The following is a 13,580-nucleotide window of genomic DNA, read 5'->3' on the forward strand; positions in this document are numbered from 1 at the left end:
ATCCAATTATGGGGGAGAAATTTACCGTAAGAATCGAAGAGAATCCATATTTGCCTTCGGATAAAAGCAGTTCTTACATCTGCAGTTAAGAGAAAAATTGAACTTACGAACCTTTTTTGAGATTTCGACGGCCAGAGTTTTACTGCCAGTTATCGCGACCCATATTTTATAACTTAATCCAACTCTATCCTCTTGTCTTTTTCTTGATATCATCTTTATCACCTCTTCTCTCTATCCTCATTCTGTGTCTCCGAGGCCATACTAGTCTTTAGTTTAAGATTGGTTCTCTCTTTAATATTTATCTTTGAAGCCTGACTAAAATAATTCTTTTATTATTATTATTATTATTATTATTATTATTATTATTATTATTATTATTATTATTATTATTATTATTATTATTATTATTATTATTATTATTATTATTATTATTATTATTATTATTATTGTTAATTATTTATTGTTATTATTATTATTATTATTATTGTTATTATTGTTAATTATTGTTGTTCATGTGCTATTATTATTATTATTATTATTATTATTATTATTATTATTATTATTATTATTATTATTATTTATTAATTATTATTATTTAATTATTGTTATTATTATTACTATTATTATTATTATTATTATTATTATTATTATTATTATTATTATTATTATTATTATTATTATTATTATTATTATTATTATTATTATTATTATTATTATTATTATTATTGTTATTATTATTATTATTGTTATTATTATTATTATATTATTATTATTATTATTATTATTATTATTATTATTATTATTATTATTATTATTATTATTATTAATATTATTATTATTATTATTATTATTATTATTATTATTATTATTATTATTATTATTATTATTATTATTATTATTATTATTATTATTATTATTATTATTATTATTATTATTATTATTATTATTATTATTATTATTATTATTATTATTATTATTATTATTATTATTATTATTATTATTATTATTATTATTATTATTATTATTATTATTATTATTATTATTATTATTATTTTTTTTTTTTTTTTTTTTTTATTATTATTATTATTATTATTGTATTTTATTTTTTATTATTATTATTATTATTATTATTATTATTATTATTATTATTATTATTATTATTATTATTATTATTATTATTATTATTATTATTATTATTATTATTATTATTATTATTATCGCTTTGTTATTAATTTATTATATTCGGTATTTATTGACTTCTTTTCATCATTCATTTTCTTGTATTAAATATTACAAGTGTTTCCTCCAAAAACCCAAATTAAAACGTGATCTCTCTTATATCTCTCGCTCTCTCTCTCTCTATCTCTGCCTCTCTATCTCCAGACGTAATTGTCATCAAACCGCAAATTTAATCACGTCTTTTCCAAGTGAGAGTTTTCCCGATTTCTTTTATTCCAACTTTCCTATGGCTTAAAAGGCAATTTTCAGTCTATCTATCTATTTATCTATCTATCTATCTATCTATCTATCTATCTATCTATCTATCTCCTTCAAAATCTTATGGATAAACCGAGAAAGATTATCATTCGCCACACACACACCACGTACGTCTCTCTAACTTTTTTCATTCCCTAACCTGTCTAACTTTCTCACAGGTGTTATATGACGCCTTGACATTCTCTCTCTCTCTTTAACTGTATCTCTCTCTCTAACTCTCTTTCACTCTCACAGGGTTATGGATCTGTAACCTGAGCCTCTCTCTCTAACTATCTCTGTCTCCCTCTCTCTCTGACTCCCTTTAACTCTCTCTGTCCCTCTCTCCTTCAGGTATCATGGATCCGTCACCGCGACATACACCTACTGACGGTGGGCAGGTTCACCTACACGTCAGACGAGCGTTTCTCAGCCCGGCACACAGCGGGGTCTGAGGACTGGCTGTTGATGATCCACTACCTGCAGGAGAGAGACGCTGGCATGTACGAGTGTCAGATCTCCACTACACCTCCACAGAGTCACCATATACACCTGTCTGTTGTAGGTAAGGAGAGGGGGGGGGGGGGGGAGAGGAGAGAGAGAGAGAGAGAGAGAGAGAGAGAGAGTACTACCCTTTGACCTCTGCCTGTGACGTGTGTGTGTGTGTGTGTAGGGGAGAACATGTGGTGATCCATTGGTTATATTAACTTTCAATAAGAGTTTAACGTTTATTTGTATTAATTATATGATCCTCCCGGCTACTAATTTAAGTATTCAGACACAATGTGTATGTTTGATCAGTAGCCGCTCTAGTGAATAGTGTATGAATTATATATTATTCAGTAAAGGCTTCATGAGATCAGCGGCTGAACTGATGAATAATTAATTAACGGGATTAATTAGCTGGTCATTTGAGAGTACAATAAAATTAATTACTTCTTTGTATACAGTTAAGAGATTAGGGCATAAATGAGGATGAAAGGTGCCGAGTTTTATGTATACTGCAAATGTGTGTGTGTGTGTGTGTGTGTGTGTGTGTGTGTGTGTGTGTGTGTGTGTGTGTGTGTGTGTGTGTGTGTGTGTGTGTGTGTGTGTGTGTGTGTGTGTGTGTGTGTGTGTGTGTGTGTGTGTGTGCGTGTGTGTGTGTGTGTGTGTGTGTGTGTGTGTGTGTGTGTGTGTGTGTGTGTGTGTGTGTGTGTGTGTGTGTGTGTGTGTGTGTGTGTGTGTGTGTGTGTGTGTGTGTGTGTGTGTGTGTGGTGTGTGTGTGTGTGTGTGTGTGTGTGTGTGTGTGTGTGTGTGTGTGTGTGTGTGTGTGTGTGTGTGTGTGTGTGTGTGTGTGTGTGTGTGTGTGTGTGTGTGTGTGTGTGTGTGTGTGTGTGTGTGTGTGTGTGTGTGTGTGTGTGTGTGTGTGTGTGTGTGTGTGTGTGTGTGTGTGTGTGTGTGTGTGTGTGTGTGTGTGTGTGTGTGTGTGTGTGTGTGTGTGTGTGTGTGTGTGTGTGTGTGTGTGTGTGTGTGTGTGTGTGTGTGTGTGTGTGTGTGTGTGTGTGTGTGTGTGTGTGTGTGTGTGTGTGTGTGTGTGTGTGTGTGTGTGTGTGTGTGTGTGTGTATATATGTGGCGGTCAAATATAAAATGAAACAGATATTCCATACCACTTACAGAAATATAATAAATTGTATACTAACTATACAGGTAGAGACAGGGAGATATAAAGATATTTAACAAGGCACGAACTAATAACTCCCTTTCTAACCTCATTCTCCGCCCTGTGTCCCCTTCTAAATCACTTGCCCTATTCGGTTCCACTATTTCTTCTCCTTCATATTCTATTCTCCATTTCTTTTCCCTGAGACAGAGACAGTGATCGTGGGAGGACCAGACGTGTACATCAACACTGGCAGTCGCTTAGCTCTGACCTGCAGTGTTAGCATGCCAGAGCCTCCTGCCTTCATCTTCTGGTACCATGACGACAAGGGTTCCTTTCCCCCCCATCTTCTCTCTCTGCACTATATCCACAGTCTATGTGGACTGGCCTATTTATTTCCTTCTCCCCCAAAACAGCCGGAATTTAGGTAATGGATTGCCATGGGTGGTCCTAAAATCCTGGTCCATTGAATAAAGTAAAACGATCTTTCTATTAATAAAAATAATTTATGTGTGTAAGATTATTTTCGTCACTTTTAGTTACAAATGAAAATAAAATATCACTCGATTAATGAATAAACGACAATGGGTAATTAAAGAAAGTTCTCAGACGAGAATCCTTGCATTTTGCGGCCCAGTGAATGCCATTAAGTAAACAGTTATACACATATACGATATTGTCTTTGGTAATGTCACAAACAGGAATGTTATTTGACAACTTACGCACACACTGTTCTTGAAGTCAGTCATACTGTAGTGTCATCCTCATGTCTGAAGGCTAGCAACCACGGTCCTCCTCTCTAAATATTTTCGGACAGTCTTTACCAATCCTCCTAGATTCTGCATCTCTCTGGAATCCACATCTTTTAGTGTCTTTCACCCATCCCAATTTCTGTCCCCCCCGCATGGCCTTCCTACCTTCACTTTTGACCCAACAAAAAGAAGTCGAGTGGGATCATTCAGTTGGACTCCTGCCCATCCACCTATCAGGCATGTTCTCGTTCAATCATTCATAACATAGAATGCGTAGCGAAATGTGGTGGCTCAAGATTTTCCTGGAAACACATTTTCATTCGGTTCAACAAAGCAGGGAGTGATTGTGTCCTGTAGCAGAACCAAATAAAAGTGTCCAGTTATCTTGCCATCGGGGAATACTGGGTCAATTAGTTTGGAATCGTGAATACTGCCACAAATAGTTGTTTAGGATTCGTTTACAAATGTCCTTCAGTTCCTTCGGTTACAAGATAAGGATTTTCATCTATCCAATACATACTGTTATGTCTATTAACCTGACCCTTAGGTAGAACGAAGCTTCATCACTTCAGAAAAAGGACTGAACTCAGGTAGGTTTTGGGCAAGTGTTATTATATTTTAAACCATTCCCATAATTTATATCTTGTGTCATAATCAAATCCGTGCTCATCCTCCACTGATTGGAGCGTGTTCATATTACGTATTCTAAGACAACTGTAATGTTAAATGCTCAGTTCCAGCACAACTTTCCTACTTGATCGTTCTATACTCACTATTACTTTGGGTGTTTCGCTTCATTCTCCTTACATGTGCTTAATCTCTCTCTCTCTCTCTCTCTCTCTGTCCTATACACTTCCTTCTTCTCTTATCTATCAAGGACACGTCCAACAGTCCAGTGAGCAGATGGTGGTTCTTTTAGATCTCTTGGATGAAATCCTGTTGCCACCTTCTTCTGATTGAGACCCTAACACAACAAAAATTAATTCCACAGGAAACAGAATTAGCCAAACAAACAGTAAATTCTGGCATTGCTAAGTAGGGTACAACTTCTGGACCACTCTATACATACTAATACACATATTTATATACCAGTACATAGAGAGCCATTTCTCCATCATAATGTTAATGAACCAACGAGACAAGCTCAAACATCACCAAGGACGTAAAAATAAACAAACGAAGCCCCGAATACCTCCTGGAGTTGACCGTCTCAAATGTCACTGTAAAATGACCTCATCAACAACACGGTCACCACACCACACTCTCCACTCGGCCTCCTCTTACACGGGTACACGGAGGGTGGAGTGGCGCTGCCACCCTCGCGTGTTTTATGACCTCTGACGGGGGTGAAGGGGAGGGGGTGGGTGGAGGTGGGTGGAGGTGAAGGGGTGAAATTATAGAGTTTTCCTACTTAGTGGTGGTGGTCGAGGAGGGGAAGGAAGGAATACACACATTTTACTTCTCTTCTTTCTTCTTCTTTACAACAGGTACAATAATGCTGTTATAAAATGCCTTACTGCGTCGTTCTCGCTGCAGGCTGGCACGCGGATACCTGAGGCTTACTGCTGCTGAACTCCGCAGTAATCCGGCCTGTGCCAACCTGTTAGCTATTTCGCTGATCGAGGGAAACCTTGACTCCCTCCAACTCTCTCCTTCTTCCATTCACACTCTCTCTTTTTCCTCTTCCTTCCATCATCTTTCTTACTTCCTCCTTCTCCCCCTCTCTCATTCTTTTCCTTCTGCCTTATTACCCCTTCCCTCTTCCTCCCACTCCCTTCATCTCTTCCACTTCCTCTTACTTCTTTACTATTAACTTCCCATCCCACTCCCCATCTCTCTCTCTTCCTCCCTTCTCGCTCCATCCCTTACCTTCCCTCTTATTCCCACCCAACCCCCCTCCCTCTTTCCTCTGACTTCCTCTCCTCTTCTCACTCTCCCCTCCCGGATAATCCTCTCAGAGATATACCTCCATGGGACTTCCTCTCCTCCCCATCCCACCTTCACCCGCCCACCGATCCCAGTTACTGAAAGTCGCATTTCTCCCTCAGTCCCTTACCTTCCTCCTTCCACCTTCCCCCCGCCCTCCCTCTCCCTCCCTCCCTCCCTCCCTTCCTTTCCCTACCTCTCCCTTCCACCTACCTGATCCCATTTCATAGTAGTCGTCCCTCCCCTCACGACCCCTCCTTCCCATTCCCCATCTCCTTTCTCCCCCATGCACCATCCACCTCCCACTTTTCCTCCCTTCCTCCTCTCCGTCCTTCACCTTCCCCTCCCACCTCCCTCCCCCCATCCACCGGAACTCAGTTTGGAAGTCGTCTCTTCTCAAGCTCCGGATCCGGCCATGAATAATACCGTAATCTTATCTTTCCGACAGCTGGTGAATATAGCTGGACCTTCGCCTGGGGGGGTGAGGGAGTAGGAAATGTGGGGTGTGAGGGTGAAGGTAGACAGAAAGGTAGGTGAGAGACTATGGGAGGAGGGGAGGGGGGGGAAAGAGGAATGAAGAGAATGGAGGGGGGGGAGGGAGAGGGAGTAGTGAATGAAGGAGTGGATATTGTGGGGGATGGGAGAGGGAGGGAGGAGTGGGGGATGTGAGAGGAGGGAGGGGAGGAAGAAGGTGGATAATGTGGGGATGGGAGAGGGAGGGAGGAGAGTGGGGGATGTGAGGGGAGGGAGGAGTGAAGAATGTGATAATGTGGGGGATGTGGGAGAGGGAGGGAGGAGAGTGAGGGATGTGGGAGAGGGAGGAGGGGAGGAAGAAGTGTGATGTGTGGGGATGTGGAGGGAAGGAGGAGGTGGGGGATGTGAGAGGGAGGGAGGGAGGAGGGATTGTGAGAGGGAGGGAGGGGGAGGGAGGGAGGTGGATGATGGGGATGTGAGGGAAGGAGGAGGTGGGGATGTGAGAGAGGGAGGGAGGGGGGGAGGGTTGTAGAGGGAGGGAGGGAGGAGGGGAGTGTGAGAGGGAGGGAGGGGAGTGGGGATGTGAGAGGGAGGGAGTGAAGAAGTGTGAAATGTGAGGGATGTGAGAGGGAGGGAGGAGGAGTGGGGATGTGAGAGGGGAGGGGAGAGTGAGGGATTGTGAGAGGGAAGGAGGGGGGTGAGGGAGTGGAGGGAGGAGGGGAGTGAAGAAGTGTGATAATGGGGATGTGGAGAGGGAAGGGAGGAGAGGGGAGATGTGGAGAGGGAGGGAGGGGAGGAGGGATTGAGAGGGGAGGGAGGGGGAGGTGTGGATAATGTGGGGGATGGGAGGGGAAGGAGGAGAGTGGGGGATGTGAGAGGGAGGGGGGGAGGAGGGGGGTGATAATGGGGGATGTGAGAGGAAGGAGGAGAGGGGATGTGAGGGAAGGAGGAGAGTGGGGGATGTGAGAGGGCGGGAGGGGAGGGGAGGGATTGGGGAGAGGGAGGGGAGGGGAGGTGAGGGGAGGAGAGGGAGGGAGGGAGTGGGGAATGTGGGAGAGGGAGGGGAGGAGGTGGGGGATGTGGGAGGGAGGGTGAAGAATGTGATGTGTGGGGATGTGAGAGGAGGGAGGAGAGGGGGATGGAGAGGGAGGGAGGGTGGAGGATTGTGAGAGGAGGGAGGGGAGTGGGGGATGTGAAGGGAGGGTGGAAGGTTGTGATATTGGGGATGTGAGAGGGAGGGAGGAGAGGGATGTGGAGAGGGAGGGAGGGGAGGAAGAAGTGTGATAATGTGGGGGAGGGAGAGGGAAGGAGGAGAGTGGGGGATGTGAGGGGGAGGGAGGGGAGTGAGGAGGGTGATGTGGGGGATGTGGGAGAGGGAAGAGGAGTGGGGGATGTGAGAGGGAAGGAGGAGAGGGGGATGTGAGGGAGGGAGGGAGAGGGGATTGTGGAGGAGGGAGGGAGGGAGTGAGGGGAGTGTGAGGAGAGGGAGGAGGGTGGGGGATGTGGAGAGGGAGGGAGGAAGAAGTGTGATAATGTGGGGATGTGAGGGAGGGAGGAGAGGGGGGATGTGGAGAGGGAGGGGGGAGGAGGGATTGTGGAGAGGGAGGGAGGGGAGGGGGAGTGTGAGAGGGAGGGAGGGAGTGAAGAAGTGTGATAATGTGGGGGGATGGAGAGGGAAGGAGGAGAGTGGGGGATGTGAGGAGGGAGGGAGGGTGAGGTTGTGAGGAGGGAGTGAGGGAGTGTGAGAGGAGGAGTGGGGATGTGAGGGAGGGGGTGAGGTGTGATAATGTGGGGGGATGTGAGAGGGAGGGAGAGAGGATGTAGAGAGGAGGTGAGGTTGTGAGGAGGGAGGGAGGGTGTGGGGATGTGAGAGGATGGAGGTGGGGGTTGTGAGGAGGGAGGGAGGGTGAGGGGTGTGAGGAGGGAGGGTGGGGATGTGAGAGGGAGGGGGTGAGGGGGTGTGAGGAGAGGGTGAAGGGGTGAGTGTGTGGGGAATGTGAGAGGGAGAGAGGGAGAGTGGGATGTGGGAGGAGGGAAGGATGGAGGAGTGTTTTCCTCCATTAAGACCCTCCAATTTCCTGTATCTTTAAGGACAAAACCTCAGTAAACAGACTTAATTATTCCCAATACCTGTTCTACCTCTCCTTGCATCATTTATCTACTAATTATATTGTACCTGTGTGCTTTTATCTGTATTTATTATTTCTATCTCTTATTCATAATGTTTATCATTTTATTAGACGTTTTTCTTATTATAATATTCCTCCTCTATCGCCTCTTATTAAGTTTATTCACGCCTATTTTTTTCTCTTTTTCCTTTTCTACCCCTTCTCCTTCTCTTCCACCTTCTTCTTCTCATTTTCCTCCTCTTCCACTTTCCTCTCCTTCCTCCTCTTCCCTATCTCCTCCTCCTCCTCTCTCATTTTATATAGTAATTTCAACAGTAATCATTCTTAATTTCTTCTCAGTCCTCTATCGCCATATCACTTTCTCTTTCAATCTTTATCAATTTTCTCTTACTTCCACCCTCCCGCCTGCCCTCTCCCACCTCCCTCCTACCCCACCCTCTCTCCTACCCCTCTCTCTCCTCCTCCTATTTACCCCTCCCTCCAACTCCTGTTCCCTCCCCTACCCCGTTCCTCTCCTCCCTCCTACCATACCATTCCCTCCTCCCTCCAGCCCCTCCTTCCTCATCCTACCTCCTACCTTCTTCCCCACCTTTACCTCTCTCCCCTACCCTCCCTCCCCCTCTTCCCCCTCCCTTTTACCTATTTTCCCTTCCCCTACCTCTCCCCTCCCCTCCCTCCCTCTCCCTGCAGGTAAGTCAGTTAAACCTACACTTTTCCATGGTCAATGCTTCTCTGTTGATTCTCTCACAGTCACACAAGCAGAAATTAATCTACGTTTTCTCTAGTTTTCTTTCTCTCTTTCGTTTTTCTATTTTCTCTCTCTGTGTCTCTCTCTCTACCTGTCTATCTATCTCTTGTTCTGTTTCATTCTTTCTATCTCTATCCAGCCATTTATCTACTTTTTCTCTCTCTGTTTTTACTCTCTCTCTCTTTCTTTCCTCACAAAACAAACACCACACACACACACACACACACACACACACACACACACACACACCTCACTATAATCCCTGCAGAGCCTCAGTCAACTCACTTCCTGGCCTTGCAACAATCACAATATTGCAAGGTCAACAACATCAGCAAGTGCAGTATTGCCAAGGGCTTAACCTCGTAGTGAGGGGAAAAGCACAAGGGTGATTTTTAGGCCTTGTCAATGGTTTTTGGTCATAAAATCGGTCATTTTCTCGAGGGTTTCAGGTCACGAATTTGGTCCTTTTTGGATGGCCTCAGGTCGTTCGGTCATTTTCTAGAGGGTTTCAGGTCACAGATTCGGTCCTTTTGGAATGGTGTCAGGTCACGAATTCGGTCATTTTCTAGAGGGTTTCAGGTCACAGATTCGGTCTTTTTGGATGGCCTTAAGTCACGAATTCGGTCCCTTTTTCGGGATGGTGTCAGGTCACGAATTCGGAAATTTTCTAGAGGGTTTCAGGTTTACGAATTAGGTCTTTTTTATGGTCTCGGGTAAAAAATTCGGTCCTCAGGTGAGTAAGGGACTACCTTTTAAGGATACTGCGACGGTGCGACGGGGAGAGACGAGAAGAGTTTGCTTCTGACTGTAGTGGCGGGACGGGAAGACTATCCACTGAGAATCATTTAGACGGGAAGAGATAGACGGGCTTTTCATTCTAGGTCTCACTGTCTCCATAACACATACTGAGAGATAGTAAACACAGAGAGACATGAATTAGTTAAAACCTCCACAGTAACTCACTCTCTCTCTCTCTCTCTCTCTCTCTCTCTCTCTCTCTCTCTCTCTCTCTCTCTCTCTCTCTCTCTCTCTCTCTCTCTCAGCTGATGAGTTACGACCCTCCCTCACAGTAACTCACATTCTCTCTCCCTCTAGCTAATGAGTTACGACCCTCCCTCACAGTATCTCATTCTCTCTACCTCGGCTGATGAGTTACGACCCTCCCTCACAGTATCTCACATTCTCTCTACCTCGGCTGATGAGTTACGACCCTCCCTCACAGTATCTCACATTCTCTTTCCCTCAGCTGGTGAGTTACGAATCTCCTCACAGTAACTCACATTCTCTCTCCCTCAGTGATGAGTTACGACCATCCTCACAGTAACTCACATTCTCTCTCCCCTCAGCTGATGAGTTACGGCCCTCCTCAGTATCTCACATTCTCTTTCCCTCAGCTGATGAGTTGACCATCCTTCACAGTAACTCATTCTCTCTCCCTCAGCTGATGAGTTACGACCCTCCCTCACAGTAACTCACATTCTCTTTCCCTCAGCTGGTGCGTTACGAATCTCCTCACAGTATCTCATTCTCTCTCTCCTCAGCTGGTGAGTTGCGACCCTCCTCACAGTAACTCACATTCCTCTCCTCAGCTGATGAGTTGACCTTCCCTCTGCATTTCACATTCTCTCTCTCTAGCTGTTGAGTTACGACCCTCCCTCACAATAACTCACATTCTCTCCCCCAGCTAATGAGTTACGACCTTCCCCTCATGGTAACTCACATTCTCTCTAGCTGTTGAGTTGGCCCTCCCCTCACAGTAACTCACATTCTCTCTCTCTCTCCGTGATGAGTTACGACCCTCTCTCACAGTATCTCACATTCTCTTCCTCAGCTGATGAGTTGACCCTCCCTCAAGAAACTTACATTCTCTCTCCTCCTAGCTGATGAGTTACGACCCTCCTCTGTACATCACATTCTCTCTCTCTCAGCTGTGATGAGTTATGACCCTCCCTCATAATATCACATTCTCTCTCCCTCAGCTGATGAGTTACGACCCTCCCTCATAGTAACTCACATTCTCTCAGTTAATGAGTTACGGCCCTCCTCACTGTAACTCACATTCTCTCTCTCTCAGCTGATGAGTTACGACCCTCCTCACTGTAACTCACATTCTCTCTCAGCTGATGAGTTATGACCCTCCCTCTGATAAATCACATTCTCTCTCTCTCAGCTGATGAGTTATGACCCTCCCTCATAGTAACTCACATTCTCTCTCCCTCAGCTGATGAGTTACGACCCTCCCTCATTAACTCACATTCTCTCAGTTAATGAGTTACGACCCTCCCTCACTGTAACTCACATTCTCTCTCTCTCAGCTGATGAGTTACGACCCTCCTCACTGTAACTCACATTCTCTCTCAGCTGATGAGTTACGACCCTCCCTCACAGTAATCACATTCTCTCTCTCTCTCAGCTGATGAGTTTACCCCTCCTCATAGTAACTCACATTCTCTCTCCCTCAGCTGATGAGTTACGGCCCTCCCTCATAGTAACTCACATTCTCTCAGTTAATGAGTTTGACCCTCCTCACTGTAACTCACATTCTCTCTCTCAGCTGATGAGTTAGCCCTCCTCCTAGTAACTCATTTCTCTCTTCTCAGCTGATGAGTTATGACCCTCCCTCATAGTAACTCCATTCTCTCTCAGCTGTTGAGTTACGACCCTCCCTCACTGTAACTCACATTCTCTCTCTCTCAGCTGATGAGTTATGACCTCTCTCATAGTAACTCATTCTCTCTCTCTCAGCTGATGAGTTGACCCTCCCTCATAGTAACTCACATTCTCAGCTGTTGAGTTACGACCCTCCTCACTGTAACTCACATTCTCTCTCTCTCAGCTGATGAGTTATGACCCTCCCTCATAGTAACTCACATTCCTCAGCTGTTGAGTTACGACCCTCCCTCACTGTAACTCACATTCTCTCCCTCAGCTGATGAGTTACGACCCCCCTCCTCATAGTAACTCACATTCTCTCTCCCTCAGCTGATGAGTTACGACTCTCCCCTCACGTATCTCCTTCTCTCACCCTCAGCTGTTGAGCTACGACCCGCCCTCACTGTAACTCACATTCTCTCTCCCTCAGTTAATGAGTTACGACCCCTCCTCACAGTAATTCACTCTCTCTGTCTCAGCTGTTGAGTTACGACCCTCCCTCCTGATATCTCACACTCTCTCCCTCAGCTGGTGAGTTACGAGAGGACGCGTGGCGGAGTGGTCGTGTCGACGGAGAAAGGGGTCGTCACCACCTCACGACTCCTGGTACAGTTCGCTGAGACGCGACACACAGGCGTCTATACCTGTTCACCCGCTAACTCCAAGCCCAAGAGTGTCAACGTTCACGTGATTGCAGGTGTGTAGAACAGTTGTTAGGTTAAGGACAGGTATTTACTGGTGAGTTAGACAGTTATTAGGTTAATGACAGGTGTTTATGAGTGAGTTAGACAGTTATTAGGTTAAAGGCAAGTGTTTACAGGTGTAGGACAGTTGTTAGGTTAATGACAGGTGTTTAAAGGTGTGTAGGACAGTGGTTACCTTCATTAGATTAATGACAAGTGTTTACAGGTGTGTGAGACAGGTGTTAAGTTAATTACAAGTGTTAACAGGTGTGTTGGACAGCTGTTACCTTCTATATCTATATCAGGTATTTTTTATATAAATTCTTTTCTGAAATGTTTATCATACTACTTTACGTGATCTCTCTCTCTCTCTTTTCTCTCTCTCTCTCTCTCTCTCTCTCTCTCCTCCTCTCTCACACAGGGGACCAGCCGGCAGCCATCGTGCACGAGAACAGCGGCCTGGGACTGGTGGCTACGCTCACTCTCCCCCTCTCACTCACTCTCACATTCCTCTCCACCCTCCTGCTCTCCCTCCTCCTCTCATAATACTCTTTCACCCCCCTCTCTCTCTCCCTCACTTTCATCCCATTCCAAACCTCTTCCTCTTTTTTTATCCTACTCTCCCTCCTCTTCCCACTCTCACCTTTCACTCTCTCACTCTCTTCCCTCTCCCTTCCTCTCATCGTTTTCCTTCCCTCTCTCGCCAATTTCTTCTCCCATTCTCATCCCTTTCCCCCACTTTCACCTGTCCCTCTTTTTCTCATCCGTCTCACTCCCTTAGTCATCCTTAACTTTTCCACTCTCACCCCTCTTCTTTCCTCTCATCCCTCTTCCCCTTTACAATCAAATCCCTTTCCCTCCCATTCTCATCCCTCTGCTTCCCATTCTCACACCTCTCACCCCTCACACCTCTCACTTTCACACCTATTTTCGAACACCTGTATATGGAGATGTGGACAAGTATACGAAAGCGGAAGGACATGGAGCCGTGTCCGTGGAGTGGATACGCCGCCGCAACAAGGACACGCCCCCAGCCACGGGCATTCAGACTTAAGGACATTCGGGGTTCTGAAACGTCGGTGTGTGTGTGTGTGTCCTTG

The 13,580-nt window shown here is 45.0% G+C and overlaps 1 protein-coding gene across 2 annotated transcripts in view; it reads left to right on the top strand.

Moving 5' to 3' along the window:
* Window positions 1–13,079, top strand: part of LOC121872926 (zwei Ig domain protein zig-8-like) — a 31,748-nt gene extending 18,669 nt beyond the window's left edge. Inside the window, exons 4-7 of one of the 2 annotated variants that reach the window (XM_042376056.1) lie at window positions 1,828–2,038; window positions 3,321–3,445; window positions 12,326–12,494; window positions 12,902–13,079. In XM_042376056.1, the coding sequence (XP_042231990.1) occupies window positions 1,828–2,038; window positions 3,321–3,445; window positions 12,326–12,494; window positions 12,902–13,026 (630 nt within the window). In that variant the 3' untranslated portion in view covers window positions 13,027–13,079. The remainder of the gene's footprint in view (window positions 1–1,827; window positions 2,039–3,320; window positions 3,446–12,325; window positions 12,495–12,901) is intronic. The other variant, XM_042376057.1, reaches the window with a different exon arrangement.
* The last annotated feature ends 501 nt before the right edge of the window (window positions 13,080–13,580 follow it).

Source organism: Homarus americanus, unplaced genomic scaffold (genome assembly GCF_018991925.1).
Source record: "Homarus americanus isolate GMGI-L3 unplaced genomic scaffold, GMGI_Hamer_2.0 scaffold11022, whole genome shotgun sequence".
In the NCBI taxonomy this organism is placed as follows: Eukaryota; Metazoa; Arthropoda; class Malacostraca; order Decapoda; family Nephropidae; genus Homarus; species Homarus americanus.